This window comes from Pithys albifrons, chromosome 10 (genome assembly GCF_047495875.1).
Source record: "Pithys albifrons albifrons isolate INPA30051 chromosome 10, PitAlb_v1, whole genome shotgun sequence".
Taxonomy (NCBI): domain Eukaryota; kingdom Metazoa; phylum Chordata; class Aves; order Passeriformes; family Thamnophilidae; genus Pithys; species Pithys albifrons.
In genome coordinates, this window is record NC_092467.1 from 21232178 (window position 1) to 21255295 (window position 23118).

Genomic DNA, 23118 nt, shown 5'->3' on the forward strand with positions numbered 1-23118 from the left:
GTGGCTGCATTGAGGCAGGAACATGTGTATGTAGCTCTGCACAGAGCCGTAAACTTTTTTCCTTCTATGCCTCAGGTTTTGCCAGAGGTAGTCAAAATTTCTCTGTGAGCCTGTTTAGAGCAAAGGAAAGATTGGAAGCAAAGATCAATGCAAAATTTTGTGAAACAAAAGCTTGCATTTTGAAATGGATAAAGTTAGTTTTGATATTCTTTTCTGAAATCTGGGTGACTGTTTCCCTGCTTGTAAAGGTCAGACTCAGATGGGGCAAGGAGTGCCAGGACTACAGGATAGCAGCCGTGGCTACCACAGGACTACTGGCAAGAAAGCCAGCAGCACAGCTGAAAGTACAATGGGGAAAGCTTCCATCCTGGATAAAAAAGACAAGCACAGCGTATGTAATTCATTCTTTCCTAAGTTTTTATTTTACCTTTTTTTTTTTCCTAATTGGCTTTTGAAAAACACTGAAAGAATTGGATGAAATTTTTCAATGCAAACATATTTGCGTGGGCAGTGTTTGGATGGAAACCACACGTTGCGTGGGACAAAAATATTTTATGAATGTGTTCTACTTTCTACATGTTTCATATTAAAAGACAGACCTCAAATATTTAAAAACTTAGCATGGTGGATTTCATTTTCCATATTAAATCTTTTGATAATTCAAAATGCCTTTTTGTTTTGAAATCTTCTTCTATTCAGTCTCAAAAAATACTCAGTTTAAATGGGCAAAATAAAAACTGTGTTTCTTCTGGATAAAATCAACCATTTAGTTTGACCCAAAGTATTACTTCCTTGACTTTTCAGTTCTCCCATTTTTTCCAGATTTTTCAGATCTGCCGGTAGTCCTCACCCTCCCATGTGTGATTTTCCTCATGCACCTGACTTTATCACATCTTGTTTATCTCTAGATTCATGCAATACCTTCCTGGTGCAGCAATTATGTTGGGCTTCTCAGAAGCATATCAGAGAAATCCATCTCAAGAATTTATAGTAAGGGCAGCTGCAACATCTCCACGAACAATTGATACAGTAATTAAAGCTCCTGGGGTACGTTAAATTTTTATTTTACTTTTCTTTCCCTTGCGGGATTTTCAACTTAAAACATTTTGATACTTAAAGAAACAAAAAAAAAAAAAAAAACAAAAAATTCCCTTATTATATACCTGACTACATCAGATGGGTGTTGAAATACATACAGCAGTTCCCTTGATTTTGTGCTGCTTTGGTCCAGTGTAGTCATAAGCTGAAAATCAGACACTGTAGTCAAATACCTTATTTGCATGCTGAGAACAGCAGTGAGATCCAAATTGTTTCAAGTATGACCAGTCTGCACTCACTCTTCTTTTCATTTTACCCAGTGTGACTAGTTCTTATATGGAGGTCTCAGAGCAGATAGCAGGGGCCTTGAGAACACTTTGCACTCTGCTGCAGCCATGAACATCTGTCTGCATTGGCAGTGAAGTCCCACATCTGTAGTAACCGTGCTTGATGTGACTGGTCTGAGCAAGTTATGACAGCCACAAGTACAACTCTGCCCTAACCAAACTGGAGCAGTCACCCTCTCAGAGCAGTTTGCACAGGGAGGGTCTGCAGAATCCCACTGATTAATTGGTGTTTGTCCACCAAATCCCTATGCACTGCTTTGAAAAATTTCCCCTATGGATCTCTGGAACAGCTAGCTATTCATTCACAGAGAAATCAGTGTGTCTTTAACCTTTCATGGTACTTCAGTATTATAGGATCTTTAATATGGGATAAGAAAGAAGTAGACACACTAGGCATTAATTTGATTCTCTTGAATCTCTGGTAAATACAATTTTTTGTTACAGTGAGTGATCTTACCCCAGTGCTACTCAGGCCAGTTTTCAGCCTTTAATGGATGGTGTTCACTTTTCCAGACACATCCATCAGCTTACTCAGTTACTTAACTTGTTTCCTTATTTTTTAAGAAGTCGCTTAATCGCCACTTAAACTTCATCTGTGTCAGTTACATTCCAATGCTCTTAACAACTTTTAAAAATATCAAGAAGTATGACTAGAAGAGACAATGATTCCTCACAAAAGCTGAAGCTTTGGGTGCATCCTGGAGAGACTAACACAACTACAGTTGTATAAATGCATCCTCAAGATTTTTTTTCAAGATAAGAGCATACGGTTCAATTTATCTTAATGTATTTTCATTTCTGCTTTTTCAGGTAACACTTTACTGTCAGGCACTCCGATTGCCATTCACTCTGCCCTTAGGCCCATCTCCAACTTACGAGACTCGAGATATCACTGCCTGGAATTTATTTCCTGAAATAGCTTCACAAATAGCACAAGAAGATCAATGTAAATGTTATTTATATGTTTTTCTTGTGAATAAGTAGTGTGTGCAGATCCATACTCTGCCATGACTGGGCTTGCCTTTCCTTGTAGTGGTCTTATAGGGAAGCATCTCTAGCCCTGCTTTATCAACAGCTCATTCCCTCACAGAGAAGAATGTTTGTTGGCAGGAGAATGAAGAGAGTTCAAACTGCTGTAAACATGCAAAGTTTGGGTATCACTGCTGCCTGCAAGGACTAGAGATTCTCTTTTGCCCCTCATGAGAAGACACCAACTCTGCATTAAGAGGCATCAGATTATGAGTAAAACACAGTCCATGTGTTTTCTGCCATGTATTGGATTCAAAAAGGAGCCACATGAGTCTTAGCTGATTGGTACCTAGCACTCCTGGGGGAAATGTGGAGTTTTTCCCACAGTTTGTTACACAATTTTGTACATTTTAGTCCCTGTTAGCTTGAGCTTTGTGTTTGGCATGTAATCAAAATCAATACTAGTATAGTTTTTACCAGGTAGTTGTTTTGTCGTACTCTCCTGTCCTTACAGACTCTCCCTTCTGCCAAGGAGATGAAGTTTCTTTCCTGTTTGCTGGGTAGTTCAATCTCATAGAGGTGTCTTTCAATACTTCACAGCAACACGTATACCATGGTCATATCTGCCACTTCTTTTCTGGTTTTGTTTTGCAGCCACATGTGAAATCAGAGAGCAAGATTTCAAAACATTTGATCGTGTGAGCTATTCATACTCTTTCAATAAAAGCTGTAACCTGATAGTGGCTCAAGACTGTACTGTACATCCAAAATTCATCATCACTACTAGAAAGGTTGATCCTCAGTCTTTCTCAAGAGAGGTTCACATAAATACAACATCAGCGTAAGTGTGGTTTATACTGAGGTCTCAGAAATTAGCTATTAAGTTTCAGGGAGTTAGTCTGGGGATGGGAGATGTCTAGTTCACAGGTGAAAATGATGGATTTTCCTCAAACGAGACATTTGGGGAAAGACAGAATTTCCAGCAGAAATCATTATCTGTGACTTTTTGGTATAGTTGCTCATCTTAAATTTCACAGCCACCAATATCTGATAACATACTCATTCAATCTTCTTTAAAGGTTGAATCTCAAAGCCCAAAGTCCCAATGAATTTTGCACTTTCAAAAGAAAACTGCCAATTCATTCATTCAAAATTCAGACATTCAAATTGGTTCTCTGCTAGCTTTGGTCACAAATATCTGTACTTTTCACATTTTAAATTAACCACTAGTTTCTTCCCTTTGATTTTTGCTTTTTTGGCAGGAACATCACAATCTGTCCTGCTGCAAATTCATCTCTCCTTGTGGCATGCAATGAAGAACGAATTCTCTCACATGGTGGAGTTTCTGAGTATGAAATAGGTAAGCTGTGATGCCCAACTCTCCAGGACTGACCTGGACAGTAAATGTCAAGAATTTTGTAAAAATTCTACAGAAAAATCTCAGTATAAAGAAAACTCTAGTGAGATAAATTAAAAAAAAATAAAAAAGAGACTCCTTTTTAAGTTTTGTATTGCCTTACTTTCACATTTCCCATGGTACACACACTCTTACTGTCCTCCAGCATAACTGAAAGGTGAATGAAGCCCTTTCTTATAGATACCCTACACATAGGTTGTTGATTGGCATGAAAAAAGGTTCTTGTTATAGTCACAGACAAAAGCTTTCGTTCAGATATTTAGCTGGAGCACCACCAATATTATTATCATTTCTAGATTTAGTAGGTACAAAATAAGGGATATGAAAGTAAGTTCCAGCTATAGGAAACAGCAGTACAGCACTTTTCACATTAAAAAGAAATTGTTTCTTCTAATTTTTTTCCCTTTCTCCTTAAAAAAAAAATATATATATATATGTAACTGTAGCAGCAAAATTATCATTGTGAAGAAAAATGCATGATGGTGTATTTTGTGCTACACAGTTTCACCATTATTTTGAAATTTACATCACCTAATGAGTCACCATCTTTTTACAGACAATGTTAAAATTTATAAAAGTGGAACAACAGTTATAGTGGAAGTTCCAGCACTTGGACTGAAGAAGGTGACTTTTGATGGTGTGAATCTTAAGGTACTGCACTTACTTTCATGGTTACTGCTTTCTTTCTGTCTAGTACCTTGCCAGTGTAATAGACCAACACTTTGGTGTTCCCTGCAAAGATGTGCTGTTTTACAGGTTACTGTTTCTTCATGGATGAGAGGAAAGACCTGTGGAGTTTGCAGTAATAATGACAGAGAAAAGCACAATGAACTCCTCATGCCAAACCATAGGCTGGCACACAGCTGCTCTGCATTTGTTCACTCATGGGTATTGCTAGAAGAAACCTGCTCTGGTGGTGAGTAGATCTGGAAACACTTTATGCTTGGGGAGAATATGATTACACTTTTTCTCTGCTGACAGCTAGAAAATATTTTTTGTAAAAGCAGCAGATATCTTTTACTTAGAAATTACAATGGCAATATATATGCATTTTAACTTTATTAATCACTGACTGTTTAAAACACTGCTTGTGAATATAGAGAATATATACTCCAGCAAAAGTCTTTGGCTCATGTGCAGTTCCATGTTAAATAATTGATTCTAATTTCTTACACTGAGATGCTTTTTTACTGAGAGGTAAAATCAGGCACAATCTTGCTCCTACTGAAAAAAGTGTCCTTTTCACCACCATATCAAAACAGTTGCAGCTGTTGTCTGCAGACCTAATTTAACCAAACAAGTGACAGACTATGAATGCTGTTTCAGATCCTACATTAATGTAAATTTCCAAAGTGCAAAAAATGTCATTTGTGTTCTGCACCGAGGGTGTAATCTCAGGAAAAGATTTAGAAATACTCCTGCAGTAAAGAGCTTCATCTCACATGTAGCTGGAAAAATAACAATCATCTCCCATAACATCAATACAGTTTTGTTTGGTAGGTCTCCACTTACCTTGGACCTGAGATAACTTTATTGAAGTTAATGGTTGTTTTCTCCTTGACTTCAGTGGCAGCAGAATTGTACTTATCTGTGTGTCAGGAAACAGTCATAGCTGGGATCCTGTTAAGTTATATTATACCTTTCTAGTGAGATAATTGCAGCATTATAAAAATCATCCAATACAAAAATTATCCTTGATGTTATTATATAAATGCTGCCTATTGTTTTTATCCATTCAGTGCAGTTGACATTTTTCCTAATGCAATGAAGTAGCCATTGTGCTTGCAATATCTATTCTTAATAGCTTTCAGACATGAGAGGTTATTTTCTGTGTATTATGTAGTTCTAAAAAACTGAGTATACATGATTCCATTTGGGTTATATTGTGCAATTAGATTTTAAAAATAGCTCCTCTTTCAGACTCCTTCCTCAACTTATTATTGTCCTATCTCAAAAACTTCACTACTGTGAAAATGGTTTGTCAGATACCTGTGTTTTAATAAAAGCTGAAGAGAAAATATGGACCTTTATTATTGCAAGGATCGATTGGGATTTATTTCCACAATTTTAACTACTTTTCCTTTTCCTCTTAGGGTGCAAGCTGCAGCGCAGTTATGTGAAGCTGAATCGAAATCCTACTATTGATGGTGAGGAATCTACGTGCTACTCTGTTGACCCAGTGCTGAAATGTATGAAAAACTGTACTCCAATCGAAAAAACTTCAGTAAAGGTTGGCTTCCACTGCTTCCCAAAAGGTACGATATTTTTCTCCCTCTGTGTGTCATGTACCGCAGGAGCTGTCAGAGCATTCAAAAGAACAAAATACAGCACAGCCATGCACAGACCTGTATTGCTCAGGCTCCTCTCTGAGCTGCTGGTTTTAATCCCATTAGTATTTGCTGTAACTGCTGACAGTGTTGGCCAGCTAAAAGCTAGTTTAGACAATGGCAGGTAGCATCATCTGAGAAAAACATCTGAGGTGGTAAAAGGGGGAGCAGTGATCAATAAAATCACAAAACAAAATTTGTCATGTCTTCAGGATCTCCATAAGCTTGAGATAAGAAACACTGGGTCCTTTTATGTACATTACAGCCTGCAATTTTGTGTAGACCAGGGCAAGCAAGGCAATTGAAAGTTGCTCAGATAGTGTGACATGACTGTTGTGATTACACTGCCATGCTATGCCACTGTGCAATACATCAGCAAAACCACTTTGCTGGAAGGTTCTCTAGATTGTTCAAAAAAATTGTTTGTTTTTTAAGGTGTTTTATACACACACACACTCAGGCCCTAGATTAAAAAAAAATCCACATAAAAAACCCCCACACCTGGGCCTTTTCTTCCTTTCACTTATACCAAGTTGTCATGGATGTGATGCACTGCCTTAACACAGATTCACACTGAAGTTATATAAGCATGAGACGAGAATACAGCCTGGAACCTACAGATATTTCTGGTGCATTCCTCCCTAAATCTTTTAATTAATTACACAGTACATATATACCTTAAAGGGAAACCTACCATTAGGGAGTATCTTCTGAAGTGGTCTGTTCTCTGTGTTAACCATTGTTGGCCAAATCCATTGTTAGCTGGCATAATCCAGTGTAGTTTCACTGAAGCCAATGGATCCCTGTGTTGACTAGTACTGGAGAAGGACAGAGTATTTTATGTTTGAATTTTAAACAACATCTGTGTAGAACTTTGCACTTTGCTCGTGTTATTAATATCTGCAATGTGCTGAATCAGCCCATAAAAGCAGAGCTCTGTAATAACCAACTATCTGCAACTGCCTATTCAACAAGTAGCACAGAGAGAGTGTTAATAGTTTTCTGATGGCTCCCTGAGATGAGAATAGATGCATTCTTTCATGAATAGAAAAACCCACCTTCAACAAAAAAAGCTTCCAAAATCTTGTTATATCCATGTTTCACAGATTTCTTTTGTGTATCCAAGTCTGTATCTCTGAAGTGTCATAACCCCAGGCCACTCACTGCCTCAGAATATTAGGCTATAATAAAGCTGTCTCATTCTCTCACAAAACTGTTTGAGAAAAGAGAAAAATCAGAAAAAAAGATATGTTAGTTGCTGCAGCCAGTGCTGCTTTTAGAGGAACCGCAGGCTTCTCTGGTTCATTTATTGAAGCAGAGACTGGGAAGTCTGCTAGCAGCACTCCTAGTCAAGGAGTTTATTTTTTAATTTTATTAGTTACCTTAAGGAGGACAGGGAAAAGAACAGGGAAGAGGAAGGAAAAATATGCCATTTGTTGTTCTTTAGCAAGATGATTGCTTTTCTTAGGCTAAAGATCAATAGGAAGCAAGGCCAGCCCTTAGAAACTGTTTTCTTTCTTTGTTCAATGACTTTGAGAAGTAGTAGGAAAGAACCCCTCATCTTTCTCAACCTAGGAACATATATTTGCATATACTGGAGAAAGACCTTTTCTCAACTCTTTATATGGGAACTCAGGCATTTTAGTCTGCTGTTTAAAAAGAAAAGTCACCAGTGGAGCAAGGATAAAACAAAGTACAAGAATGCAGAATTTCCCCTGTTGTCCTCAAATCAACAAGACTGTAGCCTTAGGACCTTGACTGAGGCAGGTTTAAGTCCACATATTGGTTTACATTTCAAACATGCCACAAGGCCTACTGCTAGGGATCACAGTTACTCAGCCATGATCCAGTTTGCCACAGAAACTATTTTCTATATGGATATGAATGTGATCAGACCTACAGTATGCCCAAGGGTAAGAGGCGTAATGTATGTAAAAAACAGATTTCAGCCATTTTATAGCATTTCTCATTTCACAGGCTGAAAACATTCTATATATTTTTAGAAGCATCTCCAACAGTTTTCTGGGAAATATTTACTATCCAGTTTATTATGTAAAACCTGTGCTTCACACTGGACAGTAATTTAGCCAAGGAGAGTGTTAGCCTTTCAGAAGATAAGTGACTGATTCAACCTGAACCCATACAGCAGTCCCCAGATTTCCCTGTGTTGAGAGATGGCATGTTATAAATGTACTGTCCAACTAAGGGATAAAACAAATGGAAGTAAAATTATGAAAACTTTACCCGTTCTCATTATACGAACTTAATCTAAATGGATGTCCTAATATTCTTCCAGATGCAATGATAAACCTCCAACTAGCTAAGAATATTTATTGTGAGAATGAATATCATTATTCCATTTAGATTATTTCAGCATTAAGGGATATGGCTTATTCAAGCTGCTTTTGATAAAGCAGTGTGGTAAGGTTAATACTGCAACTGACGATGCTCTGCCAGATTTCTCAATATATGGGAAACTTTAATTAGAAGTTTATGAACCTCTGAAAATTCTCCAAAGGGCTTATCCTTCAGAATGAACTTCAACAAATAGTTAGCTGAAATACCCAGTGATATGCAGCACTAACATAAAGAGATTGCTGATGTGGATTGGTACCTGGTGATCTTACATTGACAGTGGCTACTTCTAGCCCTTTTACAGCCTGCTGTTTTTGTGCTTCATGAAATGTAGCTCACTTTGGGTTTAGGGAAGTATTATAGTAACTATATCATGGATGAAAATCCTGCTCCAAGTCAATGAGTCAGTTAGATGTCAGTCATGAGGGCAGGATTTCATTCTTTACTTGATGAGGGAGTTGACAGCCATCAAAACAGTATTTCATTGAAATGTGTTAATTTGCTTGATATTAGTTAACAATAGCTTCACTCTTCTGACAGAAACTGCTGTAAGCCTGCTGGAATGGCAGAGAAGCAGTGATAAGAAATCTGCATCTGAGGATGTTGTGGAGTCTGTGGATGCTGACATTGATTGTACCTGCACTGGCATCTGTAGTTAAGCTAAATGCTTTAGCATTGTGCTACAGACATACTACACAAATAATTGAATAGCTGGACAGATAAGAAGGGAACATAATAGCTGTAGTAAAATATTAAGAAAGGTCCTTGAAGAAAATAACCATGCTGCAAAGTCAAATGTATTATGTACAGTCTGCACTGCTTAATAAATACGTTGTTCATTAAATAAGTGTTCATGTGGTCTCTCTCTGTTTTTCTCTATCAACAAAACAATCAGGCCAACGACAATATTATACAGAAATTCTTCTTCCTTTTACCTGCGATATAATTACAGCAGTCATCTCTTAAAATTAGGTTCACTAGGTGATGAAAGGAAAACATGATTACGGTTACTACTAACATTCCATTGTGCAAAGAATTTCATATTTAGCATACTAAAGACACAGTAAGCATTTGTTTTCTTTTATGTTTTCTGGTAAAGAGCAAAGTCTGTTCTTGGAACTGTTCAGCAAAAAAAAATACATTTTACTCCCAGCAAGACCATTAGCCTTAGTACATTCTACAAAGGAATGAATTGGACTGCTAGACTCCCACTGTAGCTTTCCAAAGAGCTATAGTGTGTGACACAGTCCCCATTTTCATTTAAATTTCAATGGATGTTCTATTGCTTCATGAGCTAAAAGTGTGAATAGGAACTTTTTTTTTTGCTTTACCATCTCCTATTGTATATTTATGAAAATGATGGGTCCAAAAATTTCAGGGAACAATAATACATCAAGTAGCATTCCAAATACACCAAAAAGTAATATATAGAAAAATATGTAAGGTTATAGAATCATAAAGCTAAAATAAAGTACAAGCAGGATAGTTAGACTGTGTTTAAGCAGTGAAGAGTCAATCTGCTAGCTTTCACTGTGCAGAAAGGTAATTCCCTCCCACTCCAGGGGATCAGGAATAGGTGACACCTTCAAACTCCAAGCAATGGCACAATATCTCTTCACCTTGTGTCACAAATCAGCTGTGCAGTGAACCATAGGATGTTTTCCATAACAGGTAATAGCAGCCAACATGCTCTTCCAAGAGAAGCCTTACCATGGGCAAGGTACTGCTGAACCCAAATGCTGTCAGGAAACTGTCATTAAAGAAAATACTTTCTAACAAAAAACTGATCTATCAGAAAGATGATTGAAGACTAAATAGTTGAACAATTACAGAATAACATTTCACAGTACTTTTCTTTCAAGAGCAGAAACATGAGTAATGTATAGTGCTCCTTTTACTCTCTCTCACGTTGCAGCTTGCCACCAGCTTGAAGTTAGAAAAGGCCTGGTTGTTCTCTGTGTACAATGCTCACTTCATCTCTTCCAGAAGTAAGCCATTACAAGTTTGTTCAAACCAGATGCCTGGTGCATACCTTGGGGCAAGCACATTTGCCTCTGTCTCTATGCCCCTCTCTTGAGGATAACCTACAAAGGACACAAGGTGGTTACCTGTCTCTTTTCCTTCCCCCAGCCTTAATTTAGTCTACATGTTGATGCATTTGAGAACCTTCATATGTGCTGACTGGGTCTATGTGCAAGTAGACAGTGCTCTATTCAACAGCTTTTTTTCATGCAGGTATCTTCAAACTAAGACCAGTAACATGAATTCTTGCCCTGTGTTTTTATTTGTAATAAAGCATTCACGAATTTTCTGTACAAAAGCTCTGTTTACTAACTCATCAGAAGTGCTACGCTGCAAAACAGGTAGTCCCAAACAAGAGAGGAGATGAAGAATATTGCATTCCACTTTCCTTTAAAATCACACTACTATTACACAGGGACAGCTCTTTTCTTTCTGTTATTGTTTTCACTGTGGCTTATGGGAGATTTGACATTGACTTTCATAGGATCAGACTGTCATCTTTAATCCAACACCTTTCTCTTTAATCCACTTGTTTACAAAAGAGAAACTTTTGCCAGTCAACCACTTCTGATAAGACAAAGGTAGTGAAGAGATGTAGGGAAAGAAAAAAAATGAAGTTTCATGCTCAACTACTAAAACAGGAATTTAGTAATAGCAAAGAGCCATTAGTAAGAGAAGTAATTCTGCTCACAGTGAAACAGTCATTTACACAGAATCATGACACTAATTAACAATGATCAAACTGGGATGTACAGTACAAAAAAATACAAGCAGCTTATAAAAGCAAACACCTTCTCCCAGAAACAATTTACAGACTTTAAAGAGCATTGGGAAAAAAACCCTTGAAGGCAGAGACTGATCAGCAATCCTAAATTAGTTTATTCTACAATGATGATATATAATAATAATAGATACTATACAGCATTAAAAAATAAGCATGCCAGGTCAGGCCTATACCCACTGAAGCCACGCTTTGGATCTTGCACCAACGAAAAGATGCCTTCAGCACCCCAGCTGAAGGAAGCCACCAGAACAGCTACACATTTCTTCCTGCTAAATCATCATGTCTGGAAAAAAGCATCCTGCCCTTGCCAAAACACATGTATGTCTTCCTCTCAGCAGGAGCCCCTCTCTTAGCACTTTCCACTGGCTGCAGTGTTCTTGAGCAATAAAACCACCAACAGCGAGGTGCTGCACTTGAGCCAAAAGACCTAAAGGAACTCCTAGCTCATGCACCATCCTAGACAGAAGGAAAGAAAGGTAAAAATGCCCCACAATGTCTGCACACGTGCAGGGAATTCACTCACCATCACCCCTTCGGTAACACAGCCTGGGCTGGGTGCAGGCTGAGCCAGAGGGGAAAGCAGTCACTAGCAAAGCCCAGGCACATGCCTTTCCCTGGTCTGCACAGGGCACAGGCGAGACACAGCTCTTGTTATCTCCATTGCAAAGGGGCAGCTTTAGTTTCTGTCCAGCTCCCATTCGTTAGGGCCCTTTTGCTGAGACAACTGAATGCCTTTGACTGACTGAAAGACTTCACTGACATTGCAGCTGTAAAATCACAATGTAATGAACGTTAGTAAAGCTTGAGGTTGGCAGTGTGCGCAGCAAAGCAAAAGACTTAGAACCAGCTCATTTTGCCAAAGGAATTAAGAACATTAGCAGTACAAGTGTGAAAAAGCCCTTCTGGAATTTCTAATGCACCACACAGACATTTCCAACCCATCTGGGAGGATATATGCAGTCCATATTTAAACCTCATTTGGAAATCATGCCTGTCCTATCTTATAAAGCAAACCAAAGCTATATACCCAACCAAGTATTAAAATGTGTACTACATAGGCTGAGCTTTTATGCATTCTAATTTCATTCCCAGTGCTTCTCAAGGATATGTATTAATGAATTCTGGACTTCATTGCAGTAACCGAGTAATATAATCTTGCAATTATGGTACTCTAGTATTTTTTTTTAAATGAGTGTCAGAAAAAAGATGCAGACCTAGGCACAAGCCAGGCTTGAGTCCTAATCCTACCCATGCAGCTCTGTAATGTGGTTTTGTATGAGGCTAGGGACTTCTGGGTCTCATTTTCTGCATCAGAAAGATATGACTACTTACCTACTTGATGGACTCAGAAATGCTTATGAATTTATAGTCCCATATGTCTTTTGCAAGTTGTTCAGTGATCCTAGAGTTGAAAAGTAAATTTTTTCACTAGATCTCCTAACCACATGAGTGTATTTTATTGCTAAGTTGAAGGTTTTCATTTTCAGACTCATTCAACTGTAAAATAACTATACATTTGGAAAAAAATCAAAACAATATACTTAATTTGTTCATGGTCACTTTTGGTTAAACCTTAGTGGATTATTCATAAAAGCCTAGAATTGGATGCTGCTATTAAAGAGGCATAAGCAAAAGGCTATTGGAAAGATGGTCTTTTGTACCCTAGACAAAGACAACAAACCTTTTGTTCATCAGAGCTGGCTCTTTTGACTCACTAATTTTAAATGACACAGTGACCCTCAGGAAAGCATGGTCATTCTGCTTCAGAGAAAGGAGTTGCAGTGTGATAGGAAAGGACACAACCATTAATATCAGACCCCTCCTGGAAATGAAATGCCTGCTCCACAGCATGAGCATTAAAAAAATAACATCTACAATTCTAACCCCACTGAAGCCAATGGTTAAACTCAAGAGAGCTAGGCTTTTACTCAGCATGATTGAATGAGTTATTAAATGAACTTTAGTTGTCCCTAAAAATGAATGTACTGTGTGGATCTAAGTGCAGCTGATGAATAAGAAACCTCAGGAATCTAACAAATACAGTAGTTAGGGCTAAAACCAGAGACAGCTCAGAAGGTTGCAAAAGCAAGTAGCTATTAGTGGCCATCTGAGCTTTATGTCAAATCTCAAGGTCTCTCGTGCCATCTACTGGTTTTTTTGTTGACTTACAATGATTTAAACCTTTTTCCTCTGGGTTTGTTTATAGGTCTGATAAATTCCAGGTAGTTTTATATGAATTCTAATCAAGGTTTGGAGTGAGGTTTTTTTTCCCTCTAACCTCCACACTTGATTACTAGGTGAGGTTTTTTTCTATGAGTATATTACAATTTGGTACCTTTCTGAATACCATTTCACATTGTCCCCAGAGGAAAAAGACACTGCTTAAGACATTCTTCTTTCTGTTATTTCTGGATAGGCAGCAATTACATGGCAAGAAGGACTGGAGGAACAGTTTACTAAGAAAATCCAAAGCTGTTCAAAAACAGTACTTACAGTGCATCCTCAGTGTAAGAAGGTTGTCATTTAGGTATCTGAAAAAGCTTAATGCAAAAAAAAAAAAATCTGGTTATCCCTCTTTTTTTCCCTTGCAGTTCACTTAGCTTTAATTCACAGTAAACACTTTTATGTCCTAATATTATTAAGTATGCTTTCATGTGGGTTTGGGGAAATAGGAATTATCTATATAGATAGATCTGATCACAGAGCTTCCCTTCATTATCTGTAGTCTGTTTCTTCCTGCCATCCCAGTTTCCCTTCCCTAGTTATGTGTGCACTGGTCTTTTCAGCTTCTTTCAGTAGGAGAAATGTGGGCACCTCAGCACACCTTCCCCTGCTTGCAGGGCAACAGGCAGTCCTGCAGCTGTGCACCCAGCCCCATCTAGAAGCTATTCAGGCAGCTTCAAAATTCACATTGCAACCTATGTTAAAATATCAGCTCACTAGAGATTTTGGATCTTTATGAACTTGCTTTCTCTCCTCTCTGGACTTTTCTTCTGCAATATCTTTAGTCATCTATGATGACAAACAGGCTAAGATTCAGGGACATGTATGACACAGCAATTGCTGTAAAGGCAAGGCTGGAGTTCAGGCCCCGGAAGAAGTTTGAACATCCAAGACCTGTATGGATTACTGTGGATGACTCCAATTGCCATCTGCATACTATAGGCAAAGTCAAAATCTTTACAGTAGCCACTAACTCTGCATCTCATAGGCCAAGTATACTTGGCCCTCTTGCTGAATAGCCATATTCTCCAACATCTTTGATACATTTTGTCTTTAGCTAAATTGTGAGTCCTTTGGAGAAAAATACCAGTTGGAGACTTGTACTGTCAAACCCCAAGTCCTGCATAAACTCTGCAAGGTCACTATAATATAGTGCTAAACTAGGGTGCTGAAATAATAATCCTCAGGCTTTTGACACCTCTTTGTTTTGCCTCACTTGAAAAATGGATCACAATTTCTTTTCTTGATGAAGCTTCAGGACATTTATGTGACTCTTAAAATCCCTATAATGAAATTAATTTCAAAATAGAGTAAATGATGACAAACACATGAAATGTTGTGACTAGCTATCTTCAAACCTATCTCCATTATTTTTTTATATTATTTCTTCCATGCATCTTCTTAACCTTCATAAGTAAAAGTAACTCAACATCCCTTACAGACATTATATGAAACAATATTTAAATGCCTTGTGTAAAAGTGGTCATATCATATCTGTCTCTTATGTCATTTAGCATTTACTGTAGCTAGAGCTGCTTTGATGCTTTGGTTTTTTGCCAGCTGATAAAAAGATGATTATTGCAAAAGAAACAGAGCCAAGAATTTGGGCTGAATAAGCTAACATGCTAGAACTCTACTTAGATTCCTGCTTCTGTGGTCAAAACAAAACTAATATTCAAAATTTCTTCATGACTTGGGAATGATACACAGATTAGATTCACTATGGGCATAAGAGATTAACACAGGCTCAGGCTGGGGCTAGAACTGGCCAACAAATATTTGTCTCACTCTGACATTAACTTGTCTACATTACTGCAGACTCAATGAAGATATATCAATACCTCTGACTGTTGTTTCACCTTTGTGAAATAACACCACCTCCTTTTGATCTCTACCATGAGTCATAGTGCCCCCATAGTTTCTGGTATTATGACTCGTTGTGTTACAAGACCTGACTTTCACGTGTCTGAAGTTAGAGTATAATATTCTCCCCAGAGTGATGTACTGAATTCCATCTATTAAGGAGAGTTAAGCACTTAAGGTGGGATCTAAGATATCTTCCCCCTCCAGCCTGATAGCTATCTAGACTATTCAATAGGAAATGCTGCAGAGGTCATCACACACATCCCATTTCACAGGGGACTGGGCTCCCTGGGAACAGGTTTCCATACCTGAAATCACCTTCTAGGTTTGGCACCTACATTGCCCATTCTGAAACACAGCTAAGGGGCTGGGGAATGTCTTACATCTCAGGTGACTGTTCAACCCATTAAATCATTATCTGAAAATAGGTAGGAACACTGAATGAGCATAATCAGACATGCTGTGCTTTTGTGGGGTTCATTGATAAAGATTAAGGGGTGCAGAGGGAAGAGCAACTTGTGCAACATTTTTCATGTCTTACATGTGAGAAGGGGCTGAGCTCTGCAAATTTGCCATCATTTCTGAGCAGAGACAAGGCTGCTTTTTAGGATGCTGGAGAGGTTAACAGTTTGTGACAATTAGGCATTGATAGACTTTGTTATTTAAAGGTATAGAAGGGAATATTAAGGATTTCAGTCTTGAGTATCTAAGATGCACCTGCATCTAAGTCGTTTTCTTTCCTTTCCTCTATGAAGCTGGGCATCAGTCTCCACAACACTACAGCTTCACATTGGAAAATCCTGATGCAATCAAACTGAAATGCTCCAGAAGAATTAATTGGTGACCTTGCCTGACAGACCAAAATAAATCTGGCAGGCAGGTTGTCCCCTTTGCCAAGTCCTCAGCTCCCCAGCTGCAGCCATACGGATTACACTGCTTCCTGGGCTGAGTAAGGTTGCCAACTCCAAGCCCAGCAACCAGCCAACTCCCCTGTGCTACCTCCTGCCTTCAGCTTGGCTCTGCAGGCTTCTAAGCATGCCCAGGGCCAGCTGGTTAGCACCAGGCAGACAGGGAAACTGGCACTGCCTCCACCTTTTGGCCAGCTGGTGGATCGACAAAATGGATTGCTCCACTCATGAGAAATGCTGGGATGCCAACATCCCCCTCCCGTGCAGAGCAAAGAGCAGTGTGACAGCCCCAAACTTCCCTGGGACAGGAACTCTTCCTGCAGCACAAGCGAGCTGCTCTCTGCCTCACCTTCTTCACTCGGACAGGGGACAGAGGAGCTTTTCAGGGGTGTTGTGATGAAGTAATTTCATTTATATTTCTGAAAGAATCTGAAAAACAAAGCACTAAATTTTTGTACATCATTTGGTGTTGCATTGCAGCTTTCTCTTAGTGAGTAGGCACAGACTGGATGAATTAAAAGGTCGCAGTTTAGGTTACAGGCACAGGCAAAGCTCTATGCTTTGTATTCTACCAAAACTGCACCTTTAGATGAACAAACACTTACAGAGAGAATCCTGGCCTGGCCAAGCAGAGTCATAGCTCAGACTATGGTGTTGCTTTAAATCATGTAAATATAAATATAATTAAGAAAGATTTCTCAACTCTTTCAAAGCTTCTAAGGACAAATCTTTTATGGTACAAACATTTGAATGTCACTTTTACTCACTTGCTGCACATTTTTAGTGTGGTACTGAACAGTGGCTGAAACATGTTAGATTTTCTCCTCCTGAACTCATTCCTCCATTAAAAGTCTCATTTTAAAGGTGTTTTTTAATGATTTATATATGCATCTGATTTTTTTTGAGATTAGATGATCAGGACTTTATGCTTTAATGACCTTATAACAGCAATATCAATATTTTCTGTAATTGTGTCCACCCCTTCACCATTGTTCCAGTCATCAAGTCCCCTTTTAACTGCTGCTCCATATGGAGCAAAAGAGACAAGCAGTGCCACAATAGCTTACAATTGCATAACCTCTGTGCTGCAGACAGTGCAAGATTTGCACAAGTGCTAACTGGGAATGCATTTGTTTAGCCAAGCTGCCAAAACTCATATTTTAGCTTGGAAAGTCCTTCATCCAATAAGGCTGTCATTGCACTTCTCTGTTCCACAAACACTTCCTCCTAAGGCAATCAAGAAGGTAATAAATAGTACTTCTAAAAAACCAATAGCCCCAAGCCATGGGTGTTTGGAACAACCACTCAGAGATGAAGTGGGATCACCCTGAGTCAGCCCCCCTGAGGAAGATACCTGGCAATTTCCACATTACATCATCCTTGAATTTCAGCCATTTCCTTAATAGGTGCACTAACACTGAAAACATTGAACCTTGCTGTTTTCCTCCACATCAATATGCACTCTGGAAAAAAAGAAAAAATATTTCTTCTGTTGCAAAAATGTTGAGAGATCTTTTAAAAGAGTGTATGAGAAATAAAATACATGGCATACTCTGCCATACTATTCTAACAACGCAAATCTGAAAACTGTAATAATTTTTCTGAATGACAGAATGAGAGGTTTTCTTGCTTGGTGATCACATAGCAATTTCACAGCTACTGGGTTTCATTACCCCCTTCCCTCCCCAAAAGATTTCCTTCATATGAAAAGACCTTTCCAATTTTAAGTTCTTCTCTTTGCCTGAATTCTTCATTATGCTATTTGTAGGGCTTATTTTTCCCTTGTTAGGCAGTAAGTAGGGTTGTCATGAAAGCACTACATAATCAAGTGTGTCTCAACAAGCTGAACAGCAAACCCCCAGGAAACCAAACTGCAGCCCCCCTCTGCTCCCACCAGCTGTTGCTGTGCTTATCTCTTCTAGATAAGAGACTTGGTGATCTCCATTACAGCCTTACTCTTGAGGGAATGGAGCAGCAGAAAAGCAGGCTTACTCACACTTCACCCTGACTTCTAAGTGAGAGGAAGCCTTCCCTGTGCAGTTATATGCTCACACTAGAGGCTGATAAATAGAGCGAACCATAAATCAAACAATAAAATTAAATAAAATCCATTAGTGATGTTTTCTGCAGAGGCCACTCTTGGCTGGCTCCTGGGGATCCATCAGCTGCAAACTCACTGCCACTAGAGGGCAAACGTGACCAAGCCATTTAACAAAATAAATCCCTCTACATTAATAAATAATCGGTTTTAATTATGGTTAATTTTGTGAGAAGAAGCCTCTTTGTCTCACTGTAACTTCAAAAAAGATACAGTAATGGTATCTTCTACCAGAGACGCTGATGTCAAACACACTAAAAATATTCACAGTTGGAATTCTGCCAAGACACATTGCCACTTCATTTTGCCTGCCCCTAAAAATGTTATAACTGATCAAGTCAAACACTCTTCTCAAAAATTCAAGGAAAAATATGGTATATGCATTGGTGTTATTCAAAACAGTACAAATGAAAACAAACTAAATATTTTTCACCTTAAGGAAAAGAATTATTTTGAAAAAATATATTCACAGTAACCAGTCAGAAGGTTTCCAGAAACTGTTGAGATTCTGCTCTAGGTGTCTTCTATTAACAGAGGAGGTGATACAATGAGACCTCTAGACTGACTCCCTTTAAAAGCCAGTTGGCTGGCTTTCATTTCATTATGAATGAGCACATAGGCAGCTCAAGTCTCATTCAGTAACGCTTCGTAATGGCTTCAGGGGCTCTATGACAAGTTAGTCATCAACACATAACATAGGCATTTAGCTACTCAACTATTCAAGATACAGAGGGTAGTTTCTAGTGTGAAAGGACAGAAGTAAAGAGCACTGAGTAGGAAAAATTGACGATGTAATTTAAACTATGAGAACAAAACAGTATTTGTTTGATGATTTCTTGAAAGATTTGTGCAAATTATTTTCCTAATGGAAAGAAATTGCAGGTTTAGATAGATGCTGCAGTAGTACAAGCCTGCAGAGTTAGTATCAAAGTTCAGAAGCTGATGAGTTTTTTCTTCCTTTAATGTAAGCAAGGCAATATTTTCCTTTAAAGGGAGGTTCAGCTTCCTAACTACAATGAGATGCAGTCTCTGCAGTTGCATAAGCCTCTGGTATCAATAAGTGTGATGACCCAGCATCAAGATTTTACAAAGATTAGCCCAACAAGCTCATAAAATGTCAAAAACTCCAGGAAATTTTCAGCATTTTCCTTCAGCTCCTCAGAAGGAAAGTTGTCAAAGTAGCTGTCTGCTAAACATATCATCTGACTTACTACGGAAAGAAGGATGTCAACACTGCATGTCAAATCCAACACTGATATATATTTTTTAATGGGCAGGATCTGACTTAGACAGATCCCAAATCTCCCTGCAATTACCTGCATCTGTAGGAAAGGCACAAAAGGATTTACCTTAAAGAGCTCTCAAACTATTTTCCAGCCTTGCTTTTTGTGACAGAAACAAAGTAAAAATCTTAGGCAAATATTTTCAGAGGCATTGTTTGAGGAGACTGTAAGTGTTAGTTGCTTCCATGCCTTCACTCCAGCAATAGTGCCACTTGGGTGCAGTTTGGCCAATGACATTTGCTTTCAACCACCACCTTTTCTGGGAGTCTGGTGATCCCTCCCACGTGAGCTCCAGCCCTCAGTCAGCACTCAGACACCATGACACATGGTAGCTTTCAGGACAGGCTACTCACAGGTGGGCTAATGCCACCAGAAATACTAATCTACTACTACAGCCTATTACCTTCAGAGAAAGTGTTTGGGATAATGCAATGTGAATTGAAATTACTATCTCTGCACCATTCATTTAGCCAAGGACCCTTCAAACATAGGAAGGGAGGGCACAGAAACATAAGCACATTGAAGAAAAAGCTAGACACTTTCAAGATTCATGTTCCAGCTTAATCAGCATAATATGCTAAATATGTCAGTGGTCCCCTAGCACAGCCACCAATGAACATGCTATGGCAGTGGGAACAGACACTGCTTCCTGAAGCCAATATTCAGACTGGTGCAAGAGGCAGATTAATTCATTCCTGCCATCATGAACTATCATCTGTTCCCTGCTATGTTTTCTTCCTGTTCAAAGTATATTTCAAACACAAGCACGAATGTGACTTGAAGTCTACATTCTCCTACAAAAACTCTAGCTTTCAGGAGCCCTTCCCACATGGAAAGAGGAGTCATGTCAGTCAGGTGTGAGAGTCACCAGGTTTCATAGCTGGTTTCTCAGCTATCCCCCTGCAGATGGTCACTTCAGAGCTGTATCCAGCCAACACAACTAATTAATTACACCTGACTGGGTAAATACCTGCCATTCTGGATTGGGCTGGATGCAGCAAGTAATGCTAGCCCTTACTTTTCCTAAGCTTCTTGTCTCTTTCCCTGCTATCATCAGACAATTTATTCTTTAAGGATATCTTTCAGCATATCTTATTTTTTTAGAAGGGGAAAAAGACTTTAAAATGTCCTATGGCTTACGGTTTAAGAATATGGTAGTCCCTAATGGAAAAAAAATCTGGCAGAAAGGGAGTATGACTGCATTCTGTTTTCTCAGCTGATGTGCTTGTGTACATGGCCTAAGCAATCTTCCTCAAGAAAAGGAAATGTTTTCCTCCTCCTAGAGGGAAGGATGCTCTGGCATCAAACAAATGGGCAACCTTCAAGGAACTGCTCCCCAGGCAGCCTCTCTGCAATTGCTTTTGGTTGAAAATCACACAAGAATTCAGTTTTTCACAAAGGTATTAGGTAGAAAAGCTTTAATTATTAAAAGAGTGTGAATTAAGCAGATACTGTGCTGCACCTACAGTGCCTTGGTGAGAAAGCACTCTGTAAACAGAATTATTATTTCATCAACACAGTAGACTCCTCACTTAATGGCTCACTAACTGGGCCAGAGATGAGATTCAGTGTGAAGAAATCAATGGCGCAAAGCAAGAGATTCAGCAAATATGAAACACCTAGAGCTTAGCTCTTAGGATTGCATATTGTCTCCTGTGGAAGTGACTGGTATCATGCAGGGAGAAAATAACACTCCTGCTGCTGCATCCAACTTTATCCATAGCAGGGAAGACTGAACTGGTGTTTGCTAGCACTAGAGTCCCATACTTTAGAGGGGGTTTATTTGCTTTTTGGTGTTCTACTTCTGTGCTGCATCTTCTAAATTAATAAGCATTGCTACTTCATATTTCCAAAATGGTCCTACTGGTTTCTTTTTTCTTTTTGTAATTCACAACATGAAAGTCAGTATTTCTTAGTAATGGTAGCCTTATTTTGGTGTCCACCAGAGGTACACATCAATCAGAATGACTCTGCTGTACCGCAGAGCAGAAGCACCAAAGGGCATCCTGCAAAATTAAATGGGGAGAATAATGAAGTCCATCACAATTCCTCTCTGTTCTAACCATTATAACAACTTGAGAGAGCAGAGAAGATATTTTCAACATGTGGCTATAGGTGCATGACTCTTCTTCAGACAGCTAGCTAGAGGGTAAATGGCAAGAGCAGTAAGTATCTATCTCTCCTCCCCGGGAGTGAGCATGATTCATGGATGAAGAATACTTTATTTTCCTACTCACCAGCACACTGAGGCTTTACTGTGAAATTACTTCTTAAGTTTTCCCCTTCTCTTCAGTGCTAATTTAGGGATATAAAACTCACCACACTGGCTCACTTTTCACTGAAGTGATATCAGCTTCGCTTCCAATTTTCAGGGAAAATCTCGGCTTTACATTCATCAGCTTCTAATGAAAAACAGCGAATCTGACTCTGCAAAGAAAAGTTCCTGGTGTGGTCAGGAGTGTCTGCGCAAGGAGGGAGAGGCGAGTTAAATTGCAGAGGAAATCCTTCATTAATAGTGCCAAAGGACTGCACAAAACCTAACTAATTCTCTGAATGAAGGAAGGATTAATATCCCATTTTATAGGGAGGAAAGTGAGATAACAGAGCAAACATCCAGAAAATTAACAGACCGGATCACTGCAGTTTCAGTTCCACATCCATTCCCACGGGTGGAGAGCCAAATTCAGGCAGAATCTCTTCTATTGGTATGGTAGTTTGTTTATTTGTTGCAATAGAATGAACAGCTCAGCAAAATTTCTCACAAGCAATTTTCTTCAGAATATCTTGTCATTTCTCATTTGGGTTTTTTCCTATCAACACACATCTTTACCAAAGAGGACAGTTAACAGTTTATGTGAGAGAAAACAATTATAAATTCCTTGGAACTCTGTTGAAACCAGACTGACACTTTTCCTGTGTTTTTGAAGATAATATGTCTTTTTGACACATCTTTCTGGCTGCTTTTTGTGGGGGGGAATAATACGGCAGAGAAATATGGCAGTGTTGAAAAATGGCAGCTTACAATGCTTTCCTCAAAAAAAGCAATAACCTTTTTCTACACGTAATTGCACTAAATTCACCAAGAGCACATAATGGACAGGAATACAAAATGAATCACAGCATTTCTATATGAAACAGCTGTTCCATGAACTGGCCATGATGATTTTTAACTGTATGACTGCATCTGTAGTTTGGAAACAATTAGCCAGAAGCAATTATTTATCTTGAGTTGTCACCCTTGTTTTATCAGCTCTTTAGGGGGTTCTCTTGTAATCACAGAACTTGCAGAGCTGAAAAAGCTTCCTATTCCAGTTGGACCAAGAAATAAAATGCAAATCAATGACAGCATCTTTAAATAAAATTTGTGCAATCCAATTTCATCCATCATTCTCTTCCTTTCCTTGTTAAGACAAAAATATTACATTCTCTCAAAGACTCAGGAGATCTTAAAATATATTTAGTCGTCATACCAGTATACTGGAAT

General features: G+C 38.7%; 1 protein-coding gene and 1 long non-coding RNA gene across 2 annotated transcripts in view; one reads left to right on the plus strand and one right to left on the minus strand.

Annotated features, from left to right (window-relative positions):
* Positions 1 to 9229, plus strand: part of LOC139676108 (vitellogenin-1-like) — a 43096-nt gene extending 33867 nt beyond the window's left edge. The window contains exons 29-37 of the mRNA XM_071564664.1: positions 249 to 391; positions 909 to 1047; positions 2196 to 2331; positions 3009 to 3195; positions 3617 to 3714; positions 4328 to 4422; positions 4528 to 4687; positions 5865 to 6026; positions 8994 to 9229. Coding sequence (XP_071420765.1) covers positions 249 to 391; positions 909 to 1047; positions 2196 to 2331; positions 3009 to 3195; positions 3617 to 3714; positions 4328 to 4422; positions 4528 to 4687; positions 5865 to 6026; positions 8994 to 9112 — 1239 coding nt within the window. The 3' untranslated portion in view covers positions 9113 to 9229. The remainder of the gene's footprint in view (positions 1 to 248; positions 392 to 908; positions 1048 to 2195; positions 2332 to 3008; positions 3196 to 3616; positions 3715 to 4327; positions 4423 to 4527; positions 4688 to 5864; positions 6027 to 8993) is intronic.
* LOC139676110 (uncharacterized) overlaps positions 1 to 23118 on the minus strand; it is a 40071-nt gene that overhangs the window by 7245 nt on the left and 9708 nt on the right. The window contains exons 3-5 of the long non-coding RNA XR_011698591.1: positions 13753 to 13799; positions 12592 to 12661; positions 6793 to 6916 (exon numbers count right to left, since the gene is read on the minus strand). This is a non-coding gene — a long non-coding RNA (uncharacterized lncRNA). The remainder of the gene's footprint in view (positions 1 to 6792; positions 6917 to 12591; positions 12662 to 13752; positions 13800 to 23118) is intronic.